General features: G+C 41.2%; 2 protein-coding genes across 6 annotated transcripts in view; both read right to left on the reverse strand.

Annotated features, from left to right (window-relative positions):
* Positions 1-270: 270 nt before the first annotated feature.
* zbtb39 (zinc finger and BTB domain containing 39) lies at positions 271-6852 on the reverse strand. 2 transcript variants are annotated; one of them, XM_074681720.1, is made up of 4 exons: positions 6744-6852; positions 3821-5033; positions 1806-2165; positions 271-1714 (listed from the first exon to the last, which is right to left on the reverse strand). In XM_074681720.1, exons 2-4 carry the CDS (start codon positions 5006-5008, stop codon positions 704-706), a joined length of 2559 nt encoding a protein of 852 aa, XP_074537821.1. In that variant the 5' UTR covers positions 5009-5033; positions 6744-6852; the 3' UTR covers positions 271-703. The 2 variants fall into 2 exon arrangements, with proteins under 2 accessions (XP_074537821.1, XP_074537820.1); XM_074681719.1 differs by having other exon boundaries at positions 3821-5044.
* A 2188-nt stretch (positions 6853-9040) lies between these two features.
* The window catches only part of agap2 (ArfGAP with GTPase domain, ankyrin repeat and PH domain 2), a 33471-nt gene continuing 15353 nt past the window's right edge, over positions 9041-27158 (reverse strand). For 2 of the 4 annotated variants that reach the window (XM_074681588.1, XM_074681586.1), the window contains exons 6-18: positions 26956-27090; positions 26716-26834; positions 21555-21629; positions 21144-21248; positions 18481-18661; positions 18271-18399; positions 18041-18175; positions 15860-15919; positions 15472-15623; positions 13458-13548; positions 13133-13355; positions 12767-13046; positions 9041-10254 (exon numbers count right to left, since the gene is read on the reverse strand). In XM_074681588.1, coding sequence (XP_074537689.1) covers positions 10054-10254; positions 12767-13046; positions 13133-13355; positions 13458-13548; positions 15472-15623; positions 15860-15919; positions 18041-18175; positions 18271-18399; positions 18481-18661; positions 21144-21248; positions 21555-21629; positions 26716-26834; positions 26956-27090 — 1886 coding nt within the window. In that variant the 3' untranslated portion in view covers positions 9041-10053. Of the gene's footprint in view, positions 10255-12766; positions 13047-13132; positions 13356-13457; positions 13549-15471; positions 15624-15859; positions 15920-18040; positions 18176-18270; positions 18400-18480; positions 18662-21143; positions 21249-21554; positions 21630-21769; positions 21923-26715; positions 26835-26955; positions 27091-27158 lie in introns of all 4 variants that reach the window. The other 2 variants (XM_074681589.1, XM_074681587.1) reach the window with 2 other exon arrangements.

Consider the following 27158-nt stretch of genomic DNA (forward strand, 5'->3'; position numbering starts at 1 on the left):
AACGCGCTGAAAATTCTCTAGATAAAGCGTGAATGCAGACCCATATCAGATTTTTTCGGTGGGAGTCCGTTTATTTGTGTTTTTGGTCAAGTAAAATATGGCCCCGTCTGAGTGCAGAGGAAACCTGCAGAGGAGCAGGGAGGGGGTGTTTGGTGCGAGCGCTCTGGGCTTCTGCTGCACAAAAACATTGCTGTAGGGGTAATTTCTGCCCTAAACCTTGTGATAGGACCCAACTTGTTCCATCCTGGAGTATCACTTTAAGCCAGTATTTCTGCATCCATCCATCCAAACACATCTGAATCCTCTTAATCAACAGTCAAATTAAATAATACATTGGCAGAAACACAATGAACACGACCGGTAAAACACAATCTCACTCATGACAACCTGTTATTCACAGTGGCTCAAAGCAGAGTAAAGGAGTGCGAGTCCCTTTTGTTATGTCAAATGACGCGATGCTGAAAAAAGAGTGTTTTTAACAGCTAAACTGAAAACAGCCACTTCTTCCTCTAAATTTGGGCCTTTTTTGTTGAATAACAAAAAAACAATGATTGACTTATTCTACTAAGTGTTAATCTAGAAAAAATTTTAACCTGCAATATGCCCTTTAATGAATCTTTAGTTTCAGCTGTTGTTTGTTGAACAGTCTGTGGTCCACGATAACCAGTAGAAACAAAGTGTCAGGAGGAGGAGGAGGAGCCGCTCAGGCGTCCACGGCGTGCAGCGGCTCTTTGGAGTGATCGTTGTACATGAAGGTCTGCTCGATGTTGAAGTCCGGCGGCAGGTGGTCTTTGTGCAGCTCCATGTGCGACGACACCAGCTTCAGCGTGGAGAAGAAGAGGCCGCACACGGTGCAGCGGTACATGAGAGCGCCGGCGTGCGTCTTCAGGTGGCAGATCATGGTGGAGCGGCCCCGGAAGAAGCGCAGACACACTTTGCACTGGTACGGTTTCTCCCCCGTGTGGATGCGGAGGTGGTAGGTGAACTCGCCGGAGTGAGCGAAACGTTTGCCGCAGTATCGACACCGGTACCATTTGGTCCTGACGCCAGCTGCAGCTCCCCCGTCCTGGCCCGAGCTGCCGTTCGTCAGGGCCCCAGAAGACCCCAGACCGTGCGCCGACCCCTGAAAGAATTTATCAGGAACGCTGAAACCCATCCCGAGACCCAACCCCAAGTTACTCATCTTCACAAGGCCGCCGACCTCCCGAGGAGAAGAGGAGGAGCAGGAGGAGGGAGGACCCTCCAGAAGCATGTCAGCTTTTCGCTTCCCCAGCCAGCCCTGGCTCCCTAAGCCTCCTCCTCCTCCTCCTCCTCCTCCTCCTCCTCCTCCTCCTCCCAGGGAGTCGCTGGTGTGCAGGCTGAGGTGGTGCTGGAAGGCAGAGGAGGAGCGGAAAGTCTGCTGACACAGGAAGCAATGCAGCTCCTCCACCGCTGCTGCCGTCGCCGCACCTCCTCCGTCAGCCGCTCGGTACGCCCTCAGCGCCGATCGCTCCCTCTCCTTCGCTGCTGCCTCCTCCGCGTGTACGCTCATGTGTCTGTCCAGCAGGGGGCGCTCCACGAAGCAGCAGGCGCAGTGCGGGCAGGTGAAGACAGGCAGGGCGAGGTGTGTGAGCGTGTGCCACAGCAGGGAGCAGAGGGAGAGCTGAGGGAGGTGACACACGGCACAGCTCAGGCTCTGAGGACACACGTGGCTCAGCAGGTGGTCTCTGAGCGTCTGTGGAGGACAAAGGGACACAGGAAGTTACCGCTGAAGTCGTTTCTGACTCAAACTTTCTCCTCAAACTGATCTGATTCATTTTCCTCACCTTGAAGTCTTTGCTGAGGGTTTTGTTGCACTCTGCACACTGCAGCTCCGCGCTCAGACTCTGGCTGCTGTTTGTGAGCGCCCCCTGTGGGATGGTGTAACAGGAAGCGGTCTGTCGGTGATGTCGCAGCAGTTTGCTCTGGCTGCAGAACTGGAGCTGACACATGTCGCAGGTGAAGAGCTGCACGCCGACGTGGAGGAGGGAGTGAGTGACGGCGGCGGAGCGGTCGGGGAACGAGGCTCCACACACTCTGCAGAGACCCTGGTCGGTGGTGTGGGTCTCTGCGTGTCTCCTGATGGCTGCTGGGTCTGCTGGGAGCGGCGCTGAGCAGGTTTTACACGAGAGCACGTTCTCTGTGACCTGAGGGATGAAAGAGGAGCATTTTCACTGCGTGGATCAAGGCAAGAAATGATATCATACTTTATTTCAAGATTCTGACGGTCTCCCAGTATTTTTTTTTTTGTGTGTGTTAGGGGTGGGTGATATATAGGGATTTTTTGTTTGACTTAATTAAAATCAGGATTCTTTGTTGTTGTTTTTTTTTTTATTTAAATTCTTCATTTCAGTCTTTGTTTATGAACTGGATTGGAAAAAGTTCCCACTCTTCTCCAGCAGAGGGCGAAATGTTTCTCTCTGACTCATGTGTTGTGCATTTCATGGGAAAATATGGCTCCTGATATAGTCTGTAGACATCATCATCATTTCACTTTTTCCCATGATCTGGTTTTTAAAAAGCAAACCAAAAATCCCCAAAATCGTACATATTGAAGAATTTAAATTGAATCAGCACCCCAAAAATCTTGATAGAATAGAATAGCGAGAATAGCATATTCTTCGTCCCAGCCCTTTTGAAAACTCTGCCCATTTTATTGTTTCAAAACTTAAAAACTTCGATGCAAAAGATGAGTTGTTATTAAGTCCTGCCCCTTAAATTCAACCATCAGAAATCTTGATTTTGACATGCATGTGTGCGTGAGTTTGCTAGCTTTTCATCCTTTTTCAAATCATCTCTGGATTTATGGAGCAACTATTGGACAAAAGCTCTGACTCATCATACATGTCTAATAATCTACGTTAAGGAGCAAAAAAAAAGAAGAAGAAAGAAACCAGCGCTGTTTTGAACAACTGAACTTAAACTGTAGGAAAGGACTGGTAATTATTATTTTTTGATAATTTAAATAATAAATAATTAACAATTTATAAAACGATCTAATTAAATATATAGCAAATAATTTTACTTTTATCAATGTTAATTTTTTTTCTTAATTTGAATTAATTACTACTAGTAATTATTAATTGTTGCTAGACACCGCCCCGTTGGTTGTAGCCGCCCCTGTCTTCTTTGTCCATTTCTTTCGTCTCTATTTTGTCATTTTTGTATTTGGAGTGGATCATTACTTTGTATCGTTCATTTGTTGGTCATGGACACCAAACTGGTTTTATCCTCAGTGATATTTTTACTACTTTTTCTCCTGTGTTTGTCTGGAGATCCTACATGTAACCATGGCTGCATTGTTTACATGTGAAATCAGCTGTTAGCAGCCTGTAGCATGTCAATGCTAACTTGTGCAAGGCCGGATGTTTCCCACAAGGTGAGGAAAAGGAGGTGAGGACGACGTGTTGGTTCTCAGCTGTGAGCTAAGAAGTGACGACATGGACCTGTCTTTCCATCCATCGTTGTTGTAGATGTAAGATCTATCTCCAATAAGATGGACGAGCTAGCTGCGCTAACTCAGCAACAGAGGGAATACCAGAGGGCAGAGTAGCATCATGCTATTCACAGACATGGCTAACAGAGCTAACACTACATTGGAAGAGCTTCACCTTCTGTGAGCAGACAGGATCCAGGAGACAGAGACTGAACAGACTGCAAAAGGAGCCGGTGGAATATTATGAGACATGATGGTATACTGGTGTTCCTAAACAGTAAGGCTATCAGACACCAGTACACGGCTGGCTTTGAGGGCATTCACAATCAGTCGAAATGTTTTGGTGCAGATGAGTGACAGCGTTACCTGGTTGGTTGAGTTTCCTCCTCCATTCTCCAAACAAACAAGGTCATCTTCATCCTCCTCCTCTTCCTCCATGAAGGTCTCATCATCACTCAGCTCGATGATCTCAGCAGCCAGGTGCCTCCACTGCTCCTCCTCTGTCCCCTCTATCTCTCCGTTCTCCCTCCCCTCCTCGTTGTCTCTATCCTCCACCTCTCCAAACATCATCCTGTCGTCTCTCTGGACCTCCATCGCTCCCCCCTCCACCTGGAGGCTCGCTAACACCTCCCCTGAAGAGGATGTGGGGTCACAGGCGTCAGTGCGGAGCTGAGCGGAGGAGTCAGGGAAGGAGCAGGAGTTAGACGCAGCCATGTCGCTCTCTGAAACCACTCGCCTGTCTCTGTCTCCGTCCTCCTCTTCCTCCAGGCCCTGCTCGATCTTCAGCTGCAGCACAGGCCCCTGAGCCATCACGCCATCACTCTGACTCCTGGTGAGGAGGCTGTTTCCTGCTGGTAAGTGATGATCTGCTGCCACCTGTCCGTAGCTGATGTGAGACTGCACATCCTCTGCCTTCAGGTCCCGAGACAGAACCCCTGTGTGAGCGTCCCTGCAGGACCGTCCTGTCCTCGTGGCTTGAAACAGAGGAGAGGCAGCGTCGGCGGGGGTCGGAGCAGCTGATGAGGACAGAGACGAGCAGGAAGCAGCAGAGGAGCACACAGAAGGAGCAGACAGAGACGCTGAACCAACAACAGCCACGGTGGAAACAGCAGCTGGCACCAAGCTGGAGTCCAGGCTCAGATCTCCAGAACCAGCAGACTTACAGTTCGCAGACACAGAGGTCTGCAGGTCCGGGAAGGTAGCATGACACGCTCTGACCAGCTCATCAACACCAAGCCTCTCAGCCAGCTCGTACAGCACGCCCACATCGATCAGGTCGGTCAGGATCTCCCCTGTGTACACAAACGTCAGCACCTTCTCGAAGTTGGCTGGAGAGATGAACTCCAGGGAGAAGGCAGCGGAGGACGAGGATGGAGCCCGGGCCAACAGGTTACGGAAGTACGTCCCAGCACAGGCGAGCACGGCGCGGTGAGCCGGGAACGTGCGGTTACCGACCTGCAGGAGAACATCACAGTACTGACGGGACTGTCTGCAGCGGTTGAGCTCAGCGAGGAGGCCGGCAGCGTGGCCCGGACCCTGGAGCCGGATCCTCATCCCTGCTGCTACAGCTCCAAGTGGGCTAGGGTCCAACTGCAGGAACAGAACAGAGACGACAACCACAGTCTTACAACCAGGGGCGTATTTAGTGGTTTGGGGGCCCAAGGCAAACCCAGTCAATGGGGCCCTCCATGTCCTTGTAACTCCTCTTCCTCAGAGCCAGACTGGCCTTCCCTGGGTCCACTGTCTCTTTCCCAGAATCAAGGCATGAGACAGTGCTAATCTTGTACATGGTAACTTAACACAACTAAATGCATTTCCTCAAGTTCTGTACTTTAGTTTGATTTAGAAAAAAGTGAATACATAATTTAGTCCACTTTGTCCTGGATTTGAAATCTTTTATGGTCAATTGACAGCTTATTTGTCCCACAGTGGGGAATTTACAGAGTAACAGTAACAAACAAGAAAGTATGAAGTGAAAAACATTACAATAGGTAAATGTTGAAAAAATAATTTAGTAAAGAAAAAATATGTAAATATCAAGCACAACATCAAACTGGAAAAAAAATCTACTGAAAGAGGTGATATTTACAGTTACCATACTTTTTGGTACTATTATTTTAAAGTTAATGTATTTTTATTTGACCCCCTGTCCAGTGAGTTATGTTTCCAAAAAAGAGATTTTGTACAATAATGTTTATCACCAACTCAAAAAGTTTGATTTAGAGAAAATGATCCTGTTTCCTGGGCTAGATAAAGTCCTTAAAATCCTAAAAGTCTTATATGTTTATCTCAGATCTCAGAGCAACATTGTTTTTATTTCCGACTTGGTTGAAAATAAGAAAAAAAAGGGAAAAAAGTGTTTTTTACCACTTTCTTCCTGAATCAAATGTTCAGATGTGTTGTAACATGGAATAGCCCATTGAATAAGAAGGGAGGGGGAGGACCCAAAACCATCATTAAAGATTAAGCCTTTTGATGTATTTTGAAGCATGTGAAGTAAGATTTAGAAAAAATAAAGGCTTTCAATTGAAGAGAACTTCATTAATCAGTTTTTAAGAGATGCTTTGGGGGCCCCTGGGAATCCTGGGGCCCCAGGCAACTGCCTGTGTTTGCCTAATTGTAGCTACGCCCCTGGTTACAACTTCATCCATCAGACACTGAAGACTTTCAAAGCAGCGTGTGCGGCAAACACAAGATGTACAAAAGAGAAAAAACAAGATTTAGAGTCAAAAACAGCTTCGAGTTGGTCTCAGGGATGATTTTGAGATATTTTGTGCGGTAAGTCCTGATTTTTAACCCTCTTTTATATTAGAGAAATATCTGACCACTTTACTTTAGGTCTTAGATGATTCCACCTTTTTGACTCAAGTTTAAAGTCCAGATTACTTATATCTACACGACAGGGACTCAAAAAACTACTGACATAATGAAGATTTCTACTATTTAGTCTGAAAGGAAAACCGTTGAAATGCGGAAACACTTGAGACTCACTCTTCTTCGTCGTTTTAATCAAAGTAGCATCGAAATAAATCAAACTTTCAGCAGCTACCACCCAATCAAATTCCTCCCACACCCGTCAAACGTTAATTTATCCGACAATTTTCAGTCATTCTTCCATTTCCCGCCTCTTGCGTTGAAATTTAAGCCCCTCATTCCTCCAACATGAAGCTAACGGTTGTAAACTCTGCTCACTAACGGCTCCTCTTCGACACATTTAACTCAGTAATTCATGTCTAAATCTGCTCCTCTCTTGTTAATTCGTGTCTCCAGCTTCATTTTAACGTCTCACCCATTTGAGAATCTCTGTAGGTCACTTATTTTCCTCTCCTCCTCTCTGTTTTCAGTCCGTTTCTCCTCCTTTTCTCGAAAATATTGATGTTACAAACGTTTGGCTGGTCCGTCGCATGTTGAGGACGTATGTCAACACGAGAGGGCTGAGGGTGGCCCCCTGCAGGCTGGATGAGTCATTGCAGTGTGATGTGTGGATCAGACTGGCGGGAAGAATTCCGGCTCTTTTTGAGAAGCTGGTTCGTTGCTCCAAAAGAGGCGGTTCTTTCGACTCCTAAGGGGCTCTTCAGATCTTTTTTATTGCTTCAATGAATTTAACACCGAAAATAATGTCGAAATTATGTGAGTAATAATGTAAAAGACACGTTTCATCACATGTTTACGATTTTATCTAAATACTCAACATAAAGCAGTGCTAAGCAGTGCTAAATGTACTTAGCCAACCAAAAGGTAACACATAATCTTTGAACAAATGATTTTTTTTTTTCATTATCTGGTAAAAAAAAAAAAAAAAAAAAGTTTTAACAGAACTGTCAAGCTGTTGAAAATGTAGGGTCGAATCTCTTGCATATTGCTGCTAGCATTGCTAAATTTACATTGTATAGTCACACTGCTGCGTCAGTGAGTCCGCCATATTGGTAGTGGCAGGTCTTCTGTGTAAACAAATATAAGTAGATGATAAAATGTTGAGTTTTCTTAATTAAAAGCTCTTTCATTTACATTGAACTAATGTAATCTAACTTTTAAATTATTCTTTGATATGTAATAATTTAAGTACTAATAATGACCATGATTTAGACAAAACGGTACAAATTCTGTAGACCTTTTACTGCCTGAATTACTTTATATTTAAAAGGTTGTGCTGTGTGTTTATATATTCTTACAGATGCTAAATATATACCAAGTTAATCAGGTCTATTCTGTGATTAATCATGATTGATCATACATTTCCTTTGGGCTTAATTAAGTCTATTGATACAATCTATCGAAATACTGCAATTGACTTAAATCTTGTTTTGATTAGTGCTTTCAAATGATTAAAGTACTGAATCAGATTAATTACAGTGATGTCGTGGAGATATTTTTACCCTCAACGTGTAAATTAAACACCTTTAATAGTTCATTTTAACAACAAAAAAAAAACATTGTGTTTCTTGATAGAACCTCGTAAAATAAATCTTGAAAGGGAACTTGCAAAACCTTTGTAAAAACTGTGTCCTGAAAATATTAATGGGTCTTGAGTTGGTTGGAATCCACTTTGCAATTTTGTCAATTTGTTCGAGGTAGACTTACTGAAGCCCCAAAGCAGAATGTGCTTAATACTTATGTCGGTAGACTATTCTTTATTTGTTTATTTCTTTCTTTATTTTATTTTTTTAAATCTATTTATTTATTTTGTACTCAAATCTACTTGGACAAACTGCCCAAAATGCGCTGCCAAGGACATTTTAGGGGTTTTGCACGCCAGATGAGTTACTTGAATTAAAATATTTAATCAGTTATCATGTTGATGTGGATTAATCTGAATAATGCTTTCATTTAGACAGCTTTAATATATATATTTACAGATACATATTCACCCTCTGACCAATAAAATGTGACAAAGTGTATTAGTTATAGTTTTTGGTATTTTGGTATGTGTAGAATATAAATAAAAAGGAAATAATGAGATACAAAGGTCATTTCAGGCTCATAAATTAATAAGACCAAATATAAAAATCATAGACATGTCTTAATTGAATATTAATGAATTTAGTGGAAAAAAAATCAATGCAGCTGTCTCTAATATATGCTAAATATGCAATTAAAGTGACTCTGTTTTTATAACTATGCTGTTTTTACTAATTTTGAATTTTGATCACATTACTGGTATTAGTCTATCTCCATGTAACTATTTTGTTGGCCCTTGTCACCTGTACCCAGCCTAATGAGTCAAATTTGGACTAGTATGGTCATATTGTCCATATTCATCCCATACTAATAGTAATGTAGCTTTCATAAAGATAAAAAGCTGATTATTGAATATCAATTGTATCTGTTATGCCAGATAACCATGTAAAATTATAAAGCATTTCTATTCATGCCATTTTGCTGTTAGCTTTGAATTTTGGTCACTTTTTGCTTCACATGATGTTTTCAGAATGCTGCTACCAATATAGAAGTAGCATCAACATGCTACCTAGCTAGTCCAAGCAGTGTCTATGCATATGTCATGAGTTATATCTTAAAAAACAGCAGCTTAAAGCAGAGAGATCAGAGACACAGACACAAATCAACAAGACTTCAAATCATGGTAATAATGCTAATTAAAAAAAGTTTATTTGTTCCAGTAACTATGTCTTTTAGCTCATGAAGGACTCACACGACCCACAAAGTGTCAGAAGTAACGGCGACCTCTTCACCTCTTCATACGTCACTGTAAACTCATGTGACAGACCTACACAACAGTAAAATGAGTGATGTCACCGTCATCGCCGTCTCGATGCAGTCGTCCGTCCCTCTGAAAGAAAACTCTGAACATGTTTCCAACACGTAAGAGCGCTTGTTTTCTGTTTTATGACAAAGGAGGATAAGAAATCATGAGACGATGAAAAAAACAAACTTGACGTATTTTCAAAACTACCAGTAGAAATCATTTACAAAAATTGATTCTTTGATCTTTCAGTCGTGTCGTAGTTACAGAGTTGAACACTAAGTATGTAGTATAGTTACATTTACATCATATTAAATGCCATATCTTTGACCTGTGAGAGTAACACTGACATGTTTCATGTTTCAAACCATTCATTTTTCTAGTCTAAGCAGAATAATCCTCTATCGGCTGACCTTGATACTGCTGCGACAGGCACACACAAGAAACAACATGAAGGTTTTATTCGTAAAGCCCGAGGAAAGAATTGCTCTTTTGGTCCAGTCACGACTAACGGGGATAAAAGCAGCACCCTCTGGATGTTTTTATTACATATTGATATCTGACACATCTAAACTTTGTTGCTTTTCGTGGTCACGGCTGGATTATTGCACTTCGTCTGGAGGAAGTGGAGCTGCAGCAGGTCGAGTGTCTGCGCTAACATCACAGGAGACAGCTACAGAGTTCTACTTGAGTCGTCTTTAAAATGAGGTCAACAACAACACAGTATTTCAGCAATATGTCTGTCATCAACAAATTCAGTGGATATTGCTTTGGAGTTTGATATGTTGCTCAGTCTTAGAAACTTTTTAAATCCAGTTTTCTGTAATAAAGTCCGGTCTCCGTTTCTTTTTATTTATCTGTGTCGTAAAACTTCCTCCAGTTTTCTGCAGCATCTTCGCTACCGTTTCCTGGAGCTGGTCCGGCCCAGGCTGGCGGTGCTGGAGCGGCGGGAGAGGACGGGCGTGGCAGTCGGCGGGGACGTCTCGCTGGAGCAGCCGTGTTGGAGCAAAATGTCGACGCAGCTTTTGCTTCCTGTTTGTCGGGCTATCCTCAGAGCGGTCTGGCCTTGGTCGTCCTTCACTTTCACGTCAATCCCGTACTGTGGAGGCAGAGAGGAGATTAAGATTATTACATCAGAAAGACAGAGGAGTCTGGGATGGCAAGGGATGACGACAACATCTGAAACCTGTAAACCTGGAACCTGCAGCATGAGAGAAGAAGGTATGAGGGATCCTGTGAGATGAAAGCAGCTCAGCTTGCCTCTCCAAACAAGCAAACTTATTAGGGATGGAACGGTTTATGAAAAAAAAACTGAACTTGAGGCAAAGGATACAGCAGGACACTTTGTGGGGAGGCGTGTGTGTTGTCGTTCTGCTGTCTGGGAGCTCTTCAGATTCAGTGTGAGCTCTGATGACGGCGGTAAGAAAGTGGAGGATAAAACCACGACCGAGTGTTGCCAATTTCTAGACTTTGGCCCCTTTTACAGGGCAACGTTTCATCTGAAAACGCTAAAACACAGTGAAAAAGATCTGCGTTCACACGGAAAGGCTGAGGGATTGAAAGCGCTGTAGTGAGCATGCCAGGCCTGTAGGTGGCGATCTCCACTGGAGTAGAGTTGAGACGACAATTCTTGCGACTGTTCTGGAGTTAGGGGTCTGACGCTGAAGCGTGTTTTGATCTCCTCAATGGTCAACATGTGCTATCGTGTGCCGCTCCCCTATCCAAAACACAAAGATAGTCCTCCTCACTCGCAACATATGAAGGGGCCATTTACACGCAAAGTTTCGTTGCGTTTCAGCCTTGCATTTACACGGAAACAGCGTTTTAGCCGATCCTAAACACAAACTTATGAAAATGGCTCCCGAGTGGGATTTCTCTGAAACGTGTCAACAGTAAGCCGGTGTTTTCAGTGGAAACGCTGACGTCACACTCCGCTTCACGCAAATGCATACAACAGTCCAACAGTACCATTGTTACGATCGTCGTGGTCTAACATGTTGAGCTTGTGCTGCTCAATCTGCTGAATCTGTGACTGTCTTTTAACAAAATGAGCATCTGTTGCTCCACTTCTGCTCTTAGCATTCACCAATACACCAGATGATCGGCTCAACTCTACTTCAGTGGAGATCTACTAAAAGCTGCTTCTGGACAAGACAGTTATAGCACCACCTACAGGCCTGGCATGCTTACTACAGCGTTTTCAGTCCCTTGGCATTTTCGGACAAAACGTTGTCATGTCTGTCTCTCCCATGTTATTTCTTTCCCCTTCAGAGTCCATAACAATCACATACAAATGGATTATTATACAAATTAGACAGCAGAGTCATTTAGTGGCGCTTAGTGACTTCTGGGTCAGACAATAGTGACTTTCCTCACTGAGGAGTTGGCATGTTGAAACTAGCAGTGTTTCACTCAGCTTCAATGATGTTTGAAAAGGGAAACAGCCTCATTCTTTCAGGTTTTTCATGACTATACATGACAGAATGGATTAAAAATAATCTGTTGATGGTGGATTATTAGGGTTTATGGTGAAAATAAAGGTGTTAAAAAAAACAACAATGTACACCAAACGGAACCAAAAACCATGATAGGAAGCTCATCTTCACTTCTTTCAGGAACTGCTTGAATTTTTTTCTCTTGCAGAAATACTTTAAGAGTTATGGAAATGTTGCTAAGCTGTTGGAAATTTCAGGCTCTCCCAAACGGTTGAGTAGTTACGGTCATTTAAGGAGCACTAGTAAAATGGGAGCACCCCTGTGTTTTAAAGAGTTTAGGAGTTTATTTTTGGAGTTCATTACTTTAAAGATGCTACATTTTATCTATTAAGCACTTGAAAAGAAATTGAAAGTGTATTTAACTTGTTTCTCTAGAAAAAAAAAAGTTGTACAGCCTGGCTTTAAAAACAGCCAAATAGATGTTATTTAGACACTAGAGAAGGAAACACCCACGCCTAATGGGCAATTTTATTTATTTTATGTCTAAACTACATTTTTGTTTCCTGTGTGTCTTGAAAGACTGTGTAACCATAGTTGCATTGTTTACGCACAAGAATTCAGCTGTTAGCAGCCTGTAGCATGTCAGAGCTAACGGGTGCTAGGTCAAATGTTCCCTACAAGCTGAGGAGAATGAGGCCAAACTGTTGTCTTTGATGGGCGACATGTTTTTTTTCCAGTTGACACTTATTTATCATTCTATTTATATATTGTTGATCTTTTTTGACTATATATCCAGTATAAAACAGTTGTAAAAAAATAATTATTTTATATTTTCTGCCATGTTGCACTACTTTCTTGTATTTCTGCTGTGACTATGACTTCCCCTTCAGGGGTTTTGAAATATATTCTATCCTGTTCTCTGGAAATTGATGAAACTGTTGAAGATGCAAAAGTGAAGATGTTAAGATCCCAAAAATGAAACCAAAGATGCTTAAAAAAGAGAAATAATTGCAAAAATGTGTGTTATTACGACGTGTTCACTTCTTCGTCACACAGAAGTGAAACCAACCCTGAAAACTCAACATGAGAGTATCTGTAGAGTGTTTTATGGTCATTCAGACTTTGGTTTTTAAAAGCTTGTTTTTCCTCCTGAAGAGTTAACTAGAAGAGACCCACCCAGACCAGCAGCTGGGTCATGACTGCGTCCCCCAGCTGACAGGCAGCGTGCAGCGCGGTGCGTGGCGTTGAGCCCGACCCGGTGGGCTGAGCATTGATCTGATCCTTGGTGCTGTGAGCCAGGAGCAGCAGCAGTCTGGGCAGATCTCTCTCCGTCACCGCAGACAGGAGCCACGCCGGCATGCCGTCCCCTGCGTGCTGCGACCCCGAGGCGTGCTGAAGAGCCGCCACGAAGGCTCGCTGCTCGTACTTTGCACGTATCCAGGATTCCCTCTCCTCGCTTTAGAAACAGAAAGACGGAATAAAGGTGAGGGTTCCAGAAAGATCTGCTGCTTTACGCTAACCGTGCTGACGTGCTTCACTCACCGCGTTGCGTTCGGGGTGGGTTTGGTTCTCCCTTGGGTGCAGCTCTCCCAGATGCTGTTGGCCATGTGGTTCCCGATGGCGGCGAGCACCTGTGTGAGCTCACCGGGCCAGTCGTCCAGGTCCAGAGAGCGCACGCGAGACAGGTGAGTCCCCAGGTTTCGATGGATCCCCGAGCACTCAATGCAGATCAGAGCGCCCAGGTTAAGGCTGGCCCAGGTGGGGTCTGCGGCGGGAAGAAAACATCTTAAAAACAATAAAAAGCAGCAGAAGAATCCTCTGCAGTAAATCTGAAGCTGGAGGAAGAAGACTCCGTTTAAAAACTCACTTGGAGCTTCACAGTCCACACACAGACTGTTGCCCTTGGCGTTGCGGATGGCCTGCAGCGCTACTGCCTCGCTCTGGCTGCTCCGCCGCGCCTGCAGGGGAACACACACAAACAAATGTACTCAAGGACTTCACAAGGAGGAAACCACACATATTATTTTTACATTGTCTCAGATCAAAGCAGAGGGGGTTAGATCAGGGGTATGAAACTTTTACTTTCATAAGAGCCATTTTACCTCAGCTCACATAGATTGGAGTCATTCTGGAGCCACAATATCTTTGCTCTATCTCTGCTTTATCTTCACAACAAAAACTATAAAGTGTAAACAATTCTATACAATAGTTAAAATCAAAGGAAAAATTATCTAAATGAGAAGTTATTTAAATTTATTATATCATACATCTTGGTTTTTAATTTCTGGTAAATAATCAAAAATTTTGCAATTTAAAAAAAGTTCCAAATTTTTAAAAAAAATTAAAATTCAAAAAATTTGAAAAAAAATCAGTTTTAAAGTGTCAAAAAATCCCAAAGATATTAAACAATTTTGAAATCAAGTAAAAAAAAAATTTGCAAAAAATTTTGATTTTTAACCTTTTTTCCCAAATAAAAAAAAAATGATTAAGAAAATACAAAAAATTTCAAACAACAACAGAAATTTAAAAAATGTGCAATTATTTTAAAATTTCTGATAAAATACCTGAATTTCATAACAAGTTTTGGTTACATTTAAAAACTATTGGTTGTATATAAAAATATTTAAAGACTTGAAAAGTCAAAAATTTGCTAAAACTTGAAATACTTTAAGTGTAAACAACTTGACACATCAATGTGCAAAAATTCTAAAATAAGTTGAAATTTCAAAAAATTTGCAAAACTTTCAAAAACTTGAAATCTAAAATATTTGCAAAAACTACAAACAATTTTAAAGTGTCAAAAAATGCCAAAAATATTTAATTTTTGAAATGTCAAAAAATTGACAAATAATCCAAACATTTTTTTGTTTAACATTTTTTCCTCAATTGAAGAAATCGATTTAAAAAATTTGCTTAAATTTTAAACAGCAGAATTTTTTTTTAAAGAATTGCAACGATTTTCAAAATTTTTGACAAAATACCTGAATTTGGTGACACATTTTGGCTATTTTTAAAAACTATTTGTTACATGTATTAAATTTTAAAAACTTGAAATGTCAAAAAATTGCAAAAAAATTCAAACAATTGTTAAGTGTCAAAAGATTTGCAAAGATTTTAAACCATTTGACACATCAATTTGCAAAAATTTTGAAATAATTTGAAATTTAAAAAAATGTGCAATGTTATTTCAAATTTTTTTTACAAGTTTTAAAAAAATGCAAACAATTTTAAACAACTTAGAAATTTCGAAAATTTGCAAAAATTTTATTTTTTTTGATAAAATACTTGAATTTGCTGACACATACTGGTCATATAGATAAACCAATCTTTTCTTGTTGTTTTCTAATGTTGTGTGACATTTCAAGCATTTATTTGAACCCGATTATGGCCACTGCAAAGGAGTCAAAGAGCCACACGAGGCGCCAGAGCGGCAGGTTGCAGACCCCTGAGTTATAATTTTATTCTGCTGCAAAAACGTTTCACAGCTGATCACAAGACCTGAGCTTCTGTCAGAAATGACTTATAGAGCTTAAAATAACTACATATTTGCACAAGCAGCAGTCGCTGAGCTGGTTTAATGTTGCTGCAGATGTATTTGGGACGATAAGGAAGCGAAGTTTGCTAACTACTGAGAAACTGCTCTGCTGAAGATGTCTGCTGTCGAGTGAAAAGCTGGAGGAGAAAATAAACACTGAGGAGTTATTTTAGGGCTTTGAAAAGTGAGCACCTTGTGGCGCCTGTGGTCTGGTGGTTTGAGCGTGCAGAGGCTGCAGCGGTCGTGGTTTGCCTCCTGACCTGGACTCTTTGTCAACCCCCGACCATCGTTCATTTTTAACAAGTGTAAATTCACCCAAACATGTCTCAGATGATTCAAACCGTACCTTGTTCCTGCCGCTCTCACAGGACTGCAGACTCGCCAGGATCTGGCTCTCTATCGCAGACACCCACGAGTCTCTGTCCTCCTGACTCTGGGCCTCAAAGTGCCACGTCTGCCCGGTGAACGACACGATGATGAAGTCTGCGTTCTCCTCCTCTGTGAGCACAAACAAACAGTCAGAGATCTGCACGTGTTCAGAGACAACTCATGAACCAAAGATGGAGAAAACGAGCATGAAGGATGCAAAAACAAAACAACTCCACACACACAGCGAGCGGTTTGATGGAAGGGAGAACTTAAAAATCTGGTTATTCCAACAAAAAGCGTTTATGTGAAGTGAGTCAGGCACAGACGTGTTAAACTGTTGAACTGCATCAGCCTTCACTTGTTACCTGTCTTATTAATGTTTCTCAAGCTACCAAAGCTCTTTAACTTCCACATTTTGCGTTTGGCTGCAGGGCGAGAGATAAGCACAGGAGAGGGAAAGAGAAACAGAGAGCGTTAAGAAACATCCAGAGAAAGATCGCTAATCCACGTCCCGACAGAGCAGACAGAGGAGAGGATACAGGCAGAAGGAAAAGACTCTCTGAGCAGGATTCTGTAAACTATGGGAAAAAATAAACATCATTTTCAACAACAATCAAGAGCTGCATAATGGAAAGATATTAGCCAGGGTAAAACTTGTTTTCCAGTGTTGGTTTCTTGTTTGTTTGTTTACCTTCCTCTGTTTATATTTTGTGAGAGAGACTGTGTAATCATGGTAACAATGTTTACACACAACATTTTAGCTGTTAGCAGCCTGTAGCATGTAGATGCTAACAGGTGCTAGGCCTAATGTTTCCTGCAAGCTGAGAAAGAGGCGAGCTGGTGCTACGGCGCGAGCTAAGAAGAGACGTCAGGGACCTGTTCTTCTTTACATCGTTACAGGGAATGTAAGATCTATCTTCATCTATCTTCAGACATACTGATCCAACCCCAGAAGGTGGAGCTAAGACACTGCAGTCTATTGATTGGTTGAAAGAATCGTTACTTCCCGTGGGATGCCACATGTCAATCAAAAGAAGACTAATTGTTTCCATCGTTGCTCTTTGTTTACTGTGTCATGTTGGATTTATCGAGCTGCTATGGCATCAGGCTAGTACATAACTAACACAGCTATTGATATCCTGCTTACACGCCCACCAAGATGGGCACAGTTGGCTGTGGAAGCGCAAACAGGATTAGGCTTAACCGATCCGACCTGTAACACACTGTACTGATCCATCCGGGACCGCTTGGTGGAAACAGGGCTAAACTATACAACGAGAAAAAGCTTCAAATAAATGTTTCAATCAGGTTCAAGCATCGTTTTTAATCTTCTCATCCTGATTTAGTTTCATACTTTCTTTTATTTTGTTATTAGATGCGTAAAAGGCGTGTCGCGTCATGATCGACAGCTGGGTGGTTGAACTTTGAGCTGAATCGCTTGTTTTGCTTGTGCAAAAGTCAGAGTAGATGGCGTCTATGGATGATGTGTGCCGATTCAAGTAAAGCTGCAATGCTGCCCAGCGACTTGGGGTTAAACTCTGGAGTTGAAGCTTTATTAATAACTATTAGATCTATTCTCACTATTTCTATTTCTTTTTTTAACTCTCTTTTTATTGAAATACTGCGTCATTATACCTCTTATTTGATACAACTTAGAAACAATTTTTCCTTTTTCTTTCTCTTCCTCTGTCCGTTTATTTTTAACAGTCATAACAGGGATTAGATAAAAAAGGGGGAAAAAAATAAAATAAAATAAAAATAAATAAATTTAAAAAATAATAATAAATAAATTTTAAAAATAATAACAAATAAATAAATAATTTTTTTTTTTCCTTTTCCACTTCAGGAGCCTGTCGTTAGAGTCTAGACTTCCAGCTAAATATCCTTTTGGTAAACACCTGAAATAAATTTTAAAGAGGGCCCAGGAGAAAAATAATAGGTACAAAATTAAGAATAAGAGAAGATATAATAATAAAAGTAGTAAAATAATAGTAATTATTTGAAAAAAAAAAAAAAAAAATTAGGGATCATAAATGAGAAAACTAATATACATATGTATATCCATAGACAGATTTTTTCTTTAATAAAATGAGAAACAGTTCCTAAACTACTGTCTAAACTGGATAATAATGACATAATAAAACATAGAATAACAACATGAGTAACAATTTGAACTCTGTAGTGTGAACCAAGGGGATGACAACCTTTGTGTAATAAAATGTAACTTAGCTGTTTTTGAGTACTCCACCATTTTTGCCAGAGTCCTTTGAATTTATCCAGCTCTAATCTGAGATCATGTCTATTTCTATGTTACGGGTTGATTTATTCATTTTTAAGCCTTGATCTCCTTCTTCACACTCAAGACCAGCTGTCTTCAGTCATTTATGTTTGAGCTGATTTTCTGTTTTACAAATAAACACCAAAGAAGGGGAAGACGACAAAGAAGTGACGGTTAGTCGTCTTAAAAACGTTTGCGTTTATCTTTTTGTCACTAATATCTGAGTAAATATTTCTGCATATTCAACATCATTTAAGCTCTGAATCACCTTCAGCCTGTCCGACGGCCATGTCTCCTTTCTGATTCGTGCTCTTCTTCCTCCTGTTCTTCTTCCTGTCGCTCATCGGCGACGACTGTCCGGGGTCTTTTCCCGAGAAGGGGCTAGCGGCGCCTTCCAGGGCGTCTGTCACCAGAGAGGACAAGTTCAGAGTCAGAGGTACGTCAGGATTCAGAGGAGCTGTGGACACTGAGGATGGTTTTTTAACGTGGAGTACGTACCGACGCTTTGTGCTTTGGTGGATAACGAGGAGGGGCAGCGCTGGAGAGCTCGATCTCCTCCCTGAGGCGACAAACCTCCAGACGAGCGGTCGTCCACGACGGAGAGGGTCGCTGGACACAGCTGGGGAACTGACGGCGAGAGGAAGTGACACGTTAAGACGAGTGAATCAGCTGATTTCTTCATAACGTCAGTGACATATCCAGTCTTACCTGTACTGGTGTTTTCAGCAGCCGTCGGCTCTTTGCTCAGCCCGTTGACTCCAGGTACGGAGCTCGGGGGGACGGGCGAGGGGCCAGCAGGAGCGACAGCTCTTGGAGGACGTTTTCCAGGAACTTTCACCGTCACGCGCAGCAGGTCGATGTCCTTCCCGTGGGTATTCTGAGTGTAGTCCTGAAACCAAAGATTCATCAGAGGATTTAGACTCTTTCTCCAATAATGTCCTGAATTATTCTTCAGTTTGTGTTTTCAGTGTCTGTATTTTCACCTTCATGTTTCCTGATTTTCTGTTTTTGTTGTTTTAAGCTCTTACAATGCACAAAACTAAATCTTATCAAGTGTTTTTGTCTAATATGCAGTAAAAATGTTTTTTTAGACTTAATATGAGCCACATTCACCTGACCAGTCCAGAAAAATGTCTTGTTTCAAGTTATTCAAAGACAAAAATCAGGTTGGAGTTGTTTTTAACAAGTATAAAAAAATCTGCCAATGGAGCAAGAAAAAGTTACTTGTATTTAGATATTATTCTAGATCCAAGCTAACTTTCTAACATTTTTTTCTTGTTGATTGGGGCTTGTAATGTGTGATGACTTTTTTAGAACTGTGTACAAGGTCTAATTTGTAAAATATGCTAAATTCATCGTTGTCAGTGTGTAATTTGTGCTGTATATGTGTAAGTGTGTGTGTCGCGCAGCGAGTGAAATAGCTCATGTATTTATTGTGTGATGTTAGCATAGTTTACCAAGTCTTCTTTTTACTGTTTGGACATGATCTGAGGCTTGTACTGAGCGATATCCTTTGTAAATCAATGCACCAAGCCTTATTTGTGCTGTGAGCGTAACCAGCTGAATCTCTTCTCTCACACTTTGACTTTCAGTTTTGTCCAGTGACGAGGAGCAACGATCCTCAGGTGTTGTGAGTGTGTGAGGAGAGAGAGATCTGTGTGGATGCTGGAGATTCTGGTCAAGCTTGTAGCAACTTCTTTTATTTCCAACAAAAGAGACAATGCTCAGAAATATTAAGGTACAAATAGGGATGGGTACTTTTCACATTTGAAATCATACGGTACCTGGCAATCAGTACCGGTACTCAACGATACCAATTTTCATTAGAGGTCGACCGATATGGGTTTTTTGGGGGCCGATGCCGATATGCATAGCCGATTTTTCCAATTTGATATTCAGGCCGATTGTTAAATAAATATATATTTATCACATTTTTGTGAAACGCAGCAATTTCTGAGCAACTAAAAGAAATCTATTACAACAAGTCGTGTCCAGTCCTCTGAACATTTATTCAGCTTTCAAAACAATTAAATATTTTGTCTGAGTAAACACACAATGTAACAAGCAGTAGTAAACATTCACACTCTTCTTAAAATGTCAAAAAAGAAATTTAAACTTATTAATATAATTTGAACAAAAGTATGTAATGTATCCAAGTGGTTCCACAAGTTTGAGGTGCTCATCTTTTTTGTGCCTGATCAAAAATTGCGTCATTTTATACAACGGATCAAAAATCGGCTTTTTAAAAGAAAATACGGCCGATGGCCGATAGAGACAAATGTCCAAATATCGGCCCGATATATCGGCCGGCCGATATATCGGTCTACCTCTAATTTTCATCACTTTTTTGTGTTTATGTGGTAAAAAATACCAATTTGTTTAGTAATAAAATATATATTTTTTCAGTTTAACATATTGATTCTTCAATATATAACCTTGCAATGCTGTGTTCATGTCCAGCATGGAAAATCACCAACTCTTCTACTCCCTCACAGTCACAAGGATGCATTTAGGTTCCTAAACATGGTACCTTTTGATTTTACATGAGTCGGTACCCGGTACTTTTGACAGAATTCAGTTGCTACCTATAAAAGTACCTGATTCGGTACCCATCCATATGTAAATATGTTAATTAATGTTTAAACTCTAAGATCGTCCTGTAAAATCTGCCCCCCTGGTGTTTGATTGCTGAGTTTCTTCCTTCACCAAACCTCTAAGATCCTGTTCTGTCTTTTTGTTTTTCTTCATTTTAAACGGTTTTACTCTCATATAACGAGCAGTAAATTGGAAAAAACTTCAGGTATTGAAAGTTCAAAGTATTCCAGCAAAATAAGCCGAAGCATTTACTCGCATTGATCATTTTATAGTCAACACTGAGCCCTGTCGAACTTATTTGGCATACGATATTCAGTATTCGGTCAAACATTTATATTCAATTCGACTTTGGCCACAAATTTTCATTTCGGTGCATCCCTAATTCCAGGTGTATCATTTGCAATCAAATAAAATATGAAACAAAAAAACGCATATTTTTACACCTTTTTGTAAACCTGAAATGTTCCCTGATTATAGAATCGCTCATAAACGCTGAGCTCTGATTGGACGATTGATCGATGAAAGGTCGTGTGCTCTGTTGAACAGTCTGTTCAGAGATGCAGGAAACAGGAATGTGAAATCACCGTCGTAAATCGATACCTGTGAGGAGTTTTAAAGCTCCTCTCGGTGTGTTAAAGATAAATGTGATCTGTGCTGGAAACCGCTGAAGCTGAACCTGCAGTGGGCTCTAAAAGAAAAAGCTGCAGGTCTGATCCGGCTGCGCTGAATCTGGTGTGTTTTACTGCCGTATTGATCGGCTCAGGGTGTTCTCTTACACTGGAGCTGGAGTGGTAGGACAGCGTGCCGTTGTTGGACAGCGTGACGTATTTCTTCTTCCACTCCTTATTCAGAGAGCTCCCGCTCCTCTTCCACAGGATGCTCTGTCGAATACAACCAAGGTCAGGCACAAATCCCACTAAATTTAGAGTCGACACAACAGAGAGCGTTTCTTCAAAGAGTAAAGAGCGGTTTGACAACAGCAGCAGTATTAATAGATCGCTCCTGAGAAAGGTTGGGAAGATAAAACGGATGATTCTGTCTCTGCGGTTTATATAAGATGAAATAAATAGATGTTTATGTTCCCACATCACTGCTGAAGAGAGTCTGTGAGTTTTACTGCGCTGCTGAAGCATAAACACCCACTTCAGAGTAAATTCAGGTGATTTTGTTTATAAATTGAGTCAAACCTGTTTGATGGGAACGCCGCGCACGCCGCTCAGGTCTCCTTTAGCGTCCGCAGCCTTCTTGTCAGAGTCCCGGTTCTGAAACGAATCCAACAAAAGTGTTTAAAGGGAGGAGCAGGGTTTGATCAGAGCGACTCAGACAGCGATGGAGTGAGATGGTAGTGAGAGGTGACGGGGAACTAAAAGGTGCGAGACACCAGCAGCTGGCGACGACTGACCTTGAAGAGAGAAGGCCGTCGGGGGATGTTCTTCAGCGAGCGGGAGTTGACACCACTCACCCCCTCTGCCTGAGCGACCCGCAGCTCCCTGTGGCCCACCACAGGAGTGGAGGGGAGCGAGTAGGCGTAGCCACTGCTCGGGCCATTACTGGCCTGGGAGGAGGAGGAGGAGGAGGAGGAGGGGTGGACGGCGAGGTCAGGAGGTCAGGGATAGAGATGGAGGCGTGAGGGGAGAGATGGAGACAGTGAGAATGAGCTGAAAAGATGAAACATGATGGATGGTAACCCTGGGTTTAAAACACTCTCATGAGATCTGCACGCTGTGTTTTTTTTCCTGTTCACACGCAGAAACCTCTCAGAGTGGAAAAAGAGCTGAAAGGGATAAAAAAAAAAAACCTGCAGTTCTTCTAGTGGCCACTAGAGGCTGACACCATGGGAGACTTAATCCTTATTTGTTGCTAGGTGCCGCCCTTTTTCATCATCTTTGCATTTGGAGTGGATCATTACTTTGTATGTAGCTGTTTGCAGCCTGTAGCATGTCAATGCTAACTGGTGCAAGGCCGGATGTTTGCAACAAGGTGAGGAGAAGGAGGTGAGGACGACGTGCTGGTTCTCAGGTGTGAGCCAAGAAGTGACGACATGGACCTGTCCTTCCATCCATCGTTATTGGGAACGTAAGATCTATCTCCAATAAGATGGACGAGCTAGCCATGCTAACCCAGCAACAGAGGGAACTAGAAGGCAGAGTAGCATCATGCTATTCACAGACATGGCTAACAGAGCTAACACCAGACACCAACGCCACATTGGAAGAGCTTCACCTGCTGTGAGCAGACAGGATCCAGGAGACACTAAACCAACACTAAATTAAAACACTAAAAAATACATTTAATGGGGCGCCAGGTACAAATAACCTCAAACAACCCTTCACAATCAGGCTTATTTTGCATCCGCGATCTTATTTTTTAATCACCCGTGTACGGTGGCTTGTAGGTGTCAGTCGATTCGCAAAAGCAACAACACAACGTAAGTTTAGAGGACAGTTTTCCTAACGGACACAGAAAAGTTGTGAAAGTAAGTAAATAACTGTCTTTCCTATCTTCAGCTATGACAAATATAGCTTTAATGCTAACATTATGACATGACTGATTGATAAAGCTAAATATAAGATGACGTATTTTTCCAGTAAATACAGAAATATAAGTACTATGAAGGAGAGACTCCAACAAAGCTTTGTTTATCATATATGAAGATAAAAAAGAAAACAATTTCTGTGCTCATTGGGATAGCTAACCTCTTTTCACTTCTGTTATGGCTGTACTTCTGTTGTGTTGTGGCTTTTGCATTTTGTTTGACACCTACCAGCCACCGTACTTGTGTCTCAGATCAGCATCCAGACCTCTTTCTGTCCATAGTTCACTCACTTTTATCTCATTTGCCCTCTTATATGAGCCTACCACATGCTGTTATCTGTGTGAACCTATCATAGTTGGTATAAAACACTAAGTCTCTGTGGTGTCACCACGTGGCAACCCCTGTTATAAAAATATGAAGTCTATATGAAAAACAACAGCAGTTCCTCTACTGTCCACTAGGGGCTGACTGCAGAAACATCAAAAAAACACTCCAGGCTGACAAAAGCAGATTTTTAAAGTAGAAACAAACATGTTTACAGCCTGTTACAAAAAACAGAAATTATTGAACTTACGAACTTTGCCCATATATGGTTATGACTGACCTGAGTGACAGGTGGGCACCCTGTAACTGTCTATAACAAGGATTATGTCCCACCTCTTTACCTCACTCCAACTCAAACAAAGCTAAGTTGAATTTAGCCTTTTTCAATACTACTTTCCAACAAAGGGCTTTGAAACTCTGTGTCTGAAACAAATGGGTGACATCACTAAGTTCAATAAATCAAACAGTCGAAGGCGTCATGGATGAATTTCTGTAAAAGTGGAAATGCTGACTCCAGATAGCATCTGGTAGTCAACCTGGCAGATTTAAAGCATGGGCCTGTAAGTGAAATTAGCCACGCCTTGAAGGATACATTTAGCTTAGCCTTAGTATCAAAACAAAATGAGCTTTTATGATTTTTTTTTTAAAAGTCAAGAAAGTTGTTGATTAATCAGTATCAGGCCGTAAACATGTTTAATTCTGCTGAAAAAACTGACTTCTCTTCATGTGACCTAATGGGGCTCCTTGGCTTTTGGAGCCAGCCTCTAGTGGACACCGGAGGAACTGCATTTTTTTTTCACTTCTACATTGGCTTCATTTTGCAGACATAGGTTGCCACTTTGTGCACTAGTGGAGCCAAAAATGTAACTACAAGCAACCTGTGAGATATTTTTCAAGCTAAGTCACAAAGTCAGTGTTTTCCTTTCCCATCATTCAGTTGAGAAAAACAGTCTCCTGGTAGAAAGGAAAACTATTAAGACAGAGTGATTCTCAGATCTGGAGTTGTGGTGTGGACAGGTGATAAACTGGATTCACAGAACGAGCTTTATGAACATGAATTCCTCAGCGTCTGAGTATCGGCGTGAACAAGTGGAAAGTGATACTCATGGAGCTCAGATGGATGCAGACGGCGTGATGGAGCGGCTGGTGGATGGTGTTGAAGATTAGATTGCAGCGTGATGGATGATTCAAACCTTCTAACACATTTATCTCCTCTTCAGATGAACATTAAAACCTTCAGAGCTTCGAAATCTCTCTGAATCCTACGAGCTCACCCAGCCCTGCTTCACATAAACATATAAAGGTACCGACGACTAATCTTTAAGGAGGTAATTTTGTCTCTTTTAATGGTATTCTGAATTATGCAGGAAAACAGTGTCAAGGATCATTAAAATTCTCCTAGATGTGAGCAGAAAAACAACTTAAACTTTGGAGCAAACAGCAGCAGAAGACTTTGATCTTTGTCCTATTTTTAACAGATCTTATGTAATATCTGTCTAGACGAGGAAAAGATTGTGTTTACCCAAACAGATGAACAATAACAAGTTTTGCACCTGAATATATTAATGTTCATCTCTCTGGTTTTAAAGCAGCTAAACTGAGAGTCCTCAGAGGAAAAACTCAAAGTGTGAATCACCGAAAACAGAGCTTCAGGATCAGATCTGGATTTACTCACATGCTGTCGAAAATTAGAGAATTCACAGCTCATTTATTTGAACGATTGTTATTAAATTTTAAAAAAAAGCAACATTATTCAATAACATTAATTGTTTAAAGTTCTTTCAGCTTGAATCTTAAATATGTGATGATTTGTTAAACAGTTTATGGCAGATTAGATCAGCATCAAAAAAATCACAACAGTGTTGTGTTGCGAGAAAAAAAGTCTTAAATTTACATTTTTTCTTATTTCTTTCTTTGAATTGACATTAAATAAAAAATACAGGAGAATTATAACTCACAAAAATGCCAAAAGAAAATGAACAAATAAATAAATAAATAAATAAATAAAAAAATAACAATAGCATATCAATAAAAAAGGGAATGTTTTATGACAAAACTAGAAATCTACGAGTTATGTTGTAATTTCATAAAATTATTAGAATGTGGTAAAATATCCTTAATTAAGGGGCAGCTTCACAAAATTCTCAATCTTTTCAATCTATCTGCTCAGGAATTTACAATTTATCTGTGTTATAAAACGTATTTGTAGCTCACGTTTAAACCTTAAGCATGTGTTTAAGCTTTTAGCAATAGTGTTAGCCTTAAGCTCATGTTTTAGCCTTTAGCTTGTGTTTCAGACTTTTGCTCATGTTAAGCTTTTAGATTGTGTTTAAGCTGTTATCTTGTGTTTTAGCCTTTAGCTTGAGTTTTAGCTTTTAACCCGTGTTTTAGCCTTTAGCTTGAGTTTTAGCCTTCAGCTCATATTAAAGTCTTTAGCTTGTGATTAAGCTGTTAACTTGTAATTTAGTCTTTAATTGGTTTTTAGCCTTCAGCTCCTGTTTTGGCCTTTAGCTCATGTTTGAGCTCTTAGCTTGTGTTTTAGCCCTTAGCTTTAGCTTTTAGCGCGTGTTATAGCCTTTAGCTTGAGTTTTAGCTTTTAGCTCTTGTTTCAGTCCTTAGCTTGTGTGTTTTAGCCTTTAGCTTGTGTTTTAGCCTTAAGCTTGTGTTTCAGCCTTTAGCTTGAGTTTGAGCTTTTAGCTTGTGTTTCAGCCCTTAGCATGTGTGTTTCAGCCTTTGGCTTGAGTTTTATCTTTTAGCTCCTGTTTTAGCCTTAAGCTCGTGTTTTAGTCCTTAGCTAGTGTGTTTTAGCCTTTAGCTTGTGTTTTAGCTATTAGCTTGTGTTTCAGTCCTTAGCTTGTGTGTTTCAGCTTTTAGCTTGAGTTATAGCTTGTGTTTCAGCCCTTAGCTTGTGTATTTTAGCCTTTAGCTTGTGTTTTAGCCTTTAGCTTGTGTTTTAGCCTTTAGCTCATGCTCTATCTCCTGTTTCTTTTTCTTCTGCTCTTCTGTCCTTTTCTGTCTGACAGTTAGGCTCCTGTGTCCACCATCACTACAAAATTAATCACAGAAATCGTTTTTAGCAGAGAAAAACACAGACCTCTGTATGCGGTGTGATGTTGTCATAGAGTCTTTGATGTGCCGTTAATTAATCCGGTCCTGTCTAACCTGATCAGGAAGTTATAAAGTATCATTTAGGAATAATCTATATTGGAGCTGATAATCTTGTTTTTAAGTGTGGATTAGGATCAGGCAGATATCCAGAAGAGAGACTTTTCAAGATCACTTCAAAACTCCTCACAGAGACTTTAAATAAGGCTAACTCTTTGTTGATAGTGTTCTGATTTTCCTTACACTATTTGAATATAATATTTGTCTTTAAAATGTAAAGGGATATAATTATAAATTTTAGAAAAATGTAAACCTCTCGTGATTCTTATGGAGTGGTTGATAAAACTGATTAAAAACCAGCTGCAGCCGTCTGGATGACGTACCTGTCCGGGGAACGTTGCAGATCCAGGTGTGGATCCTCCAGAGTGACTGGGGGAGTTGGGGAGAGACTTGCAGGCCTGCAGCGCCGCCTGTTTCCTCTGAGTAACGATCTTCTGAGCGGCTGATAAAGAAACACACACACACAGAGTTTTACTCCATCAGCAGGTCGTATCACAGGTGAATCCTCGGAGGTGTTTTCCTCGTGGTGATGATGATGATGAACCAGAAACAAACTCACTCACCCTCTGAGAAGACTCGGTCCACATTGAACCCGTAGGTGGCACAGGTCTCGTAAAACAGCGAGTGACGCACATCGATGCACAGCTGTCTGGCTCTCTGATCCTCGATCACACGGGGGTTGGTGCTGCTGATTTTATCTGGGAGAAAACAACAAAGCGGAGTGAAACCAAAGCTGGAGACCGTTCTGGATTCAGAGAGGAGCTGT

This window comes from Halichoeres trimaculatus, unplaced genomic scaffold, assembly GCF_033239565.1.
Source record: "Halichoeres trimaculatus isolate MK-OKI-2021-1 unplaced genomic scaffold, fHalTri1.1 fHalTri1_scaffold_11, whole genome shotgun sequence".
Lineage (NCBI taxonomy): Eukaryota > Metazoa > Chordata > Actinopteri > Labriformes > Labridae > Halichoeres > Halichoeres trimaculatus.

Excerpts from the sequence above, each read along its gene's own strand:
- zbtb39 (XM_074681720.1), bottom strand. The coding sequence starts at position 5,008 with ATGAGGATCCGGCTCCAGGGTCCGGGCCACGCTGCCGGCCTCCTCGCT. Across the intron at positions 2,166-3,820 it reads GAGGAAACTCAACCAACCAG|GTCACAGAGAACGTGCTCTC; the intron begins GTAACGCTGTCA and ends TTCATCCCTCAG. Across the intron at positions 1,715-1,805 it reads CCCTCAGCAAAGACTTCAAG|ACGCTCAGAGACCACCTGCT; the intron begins GTGAGGAAAATG and ends TGTCCTCCACAG.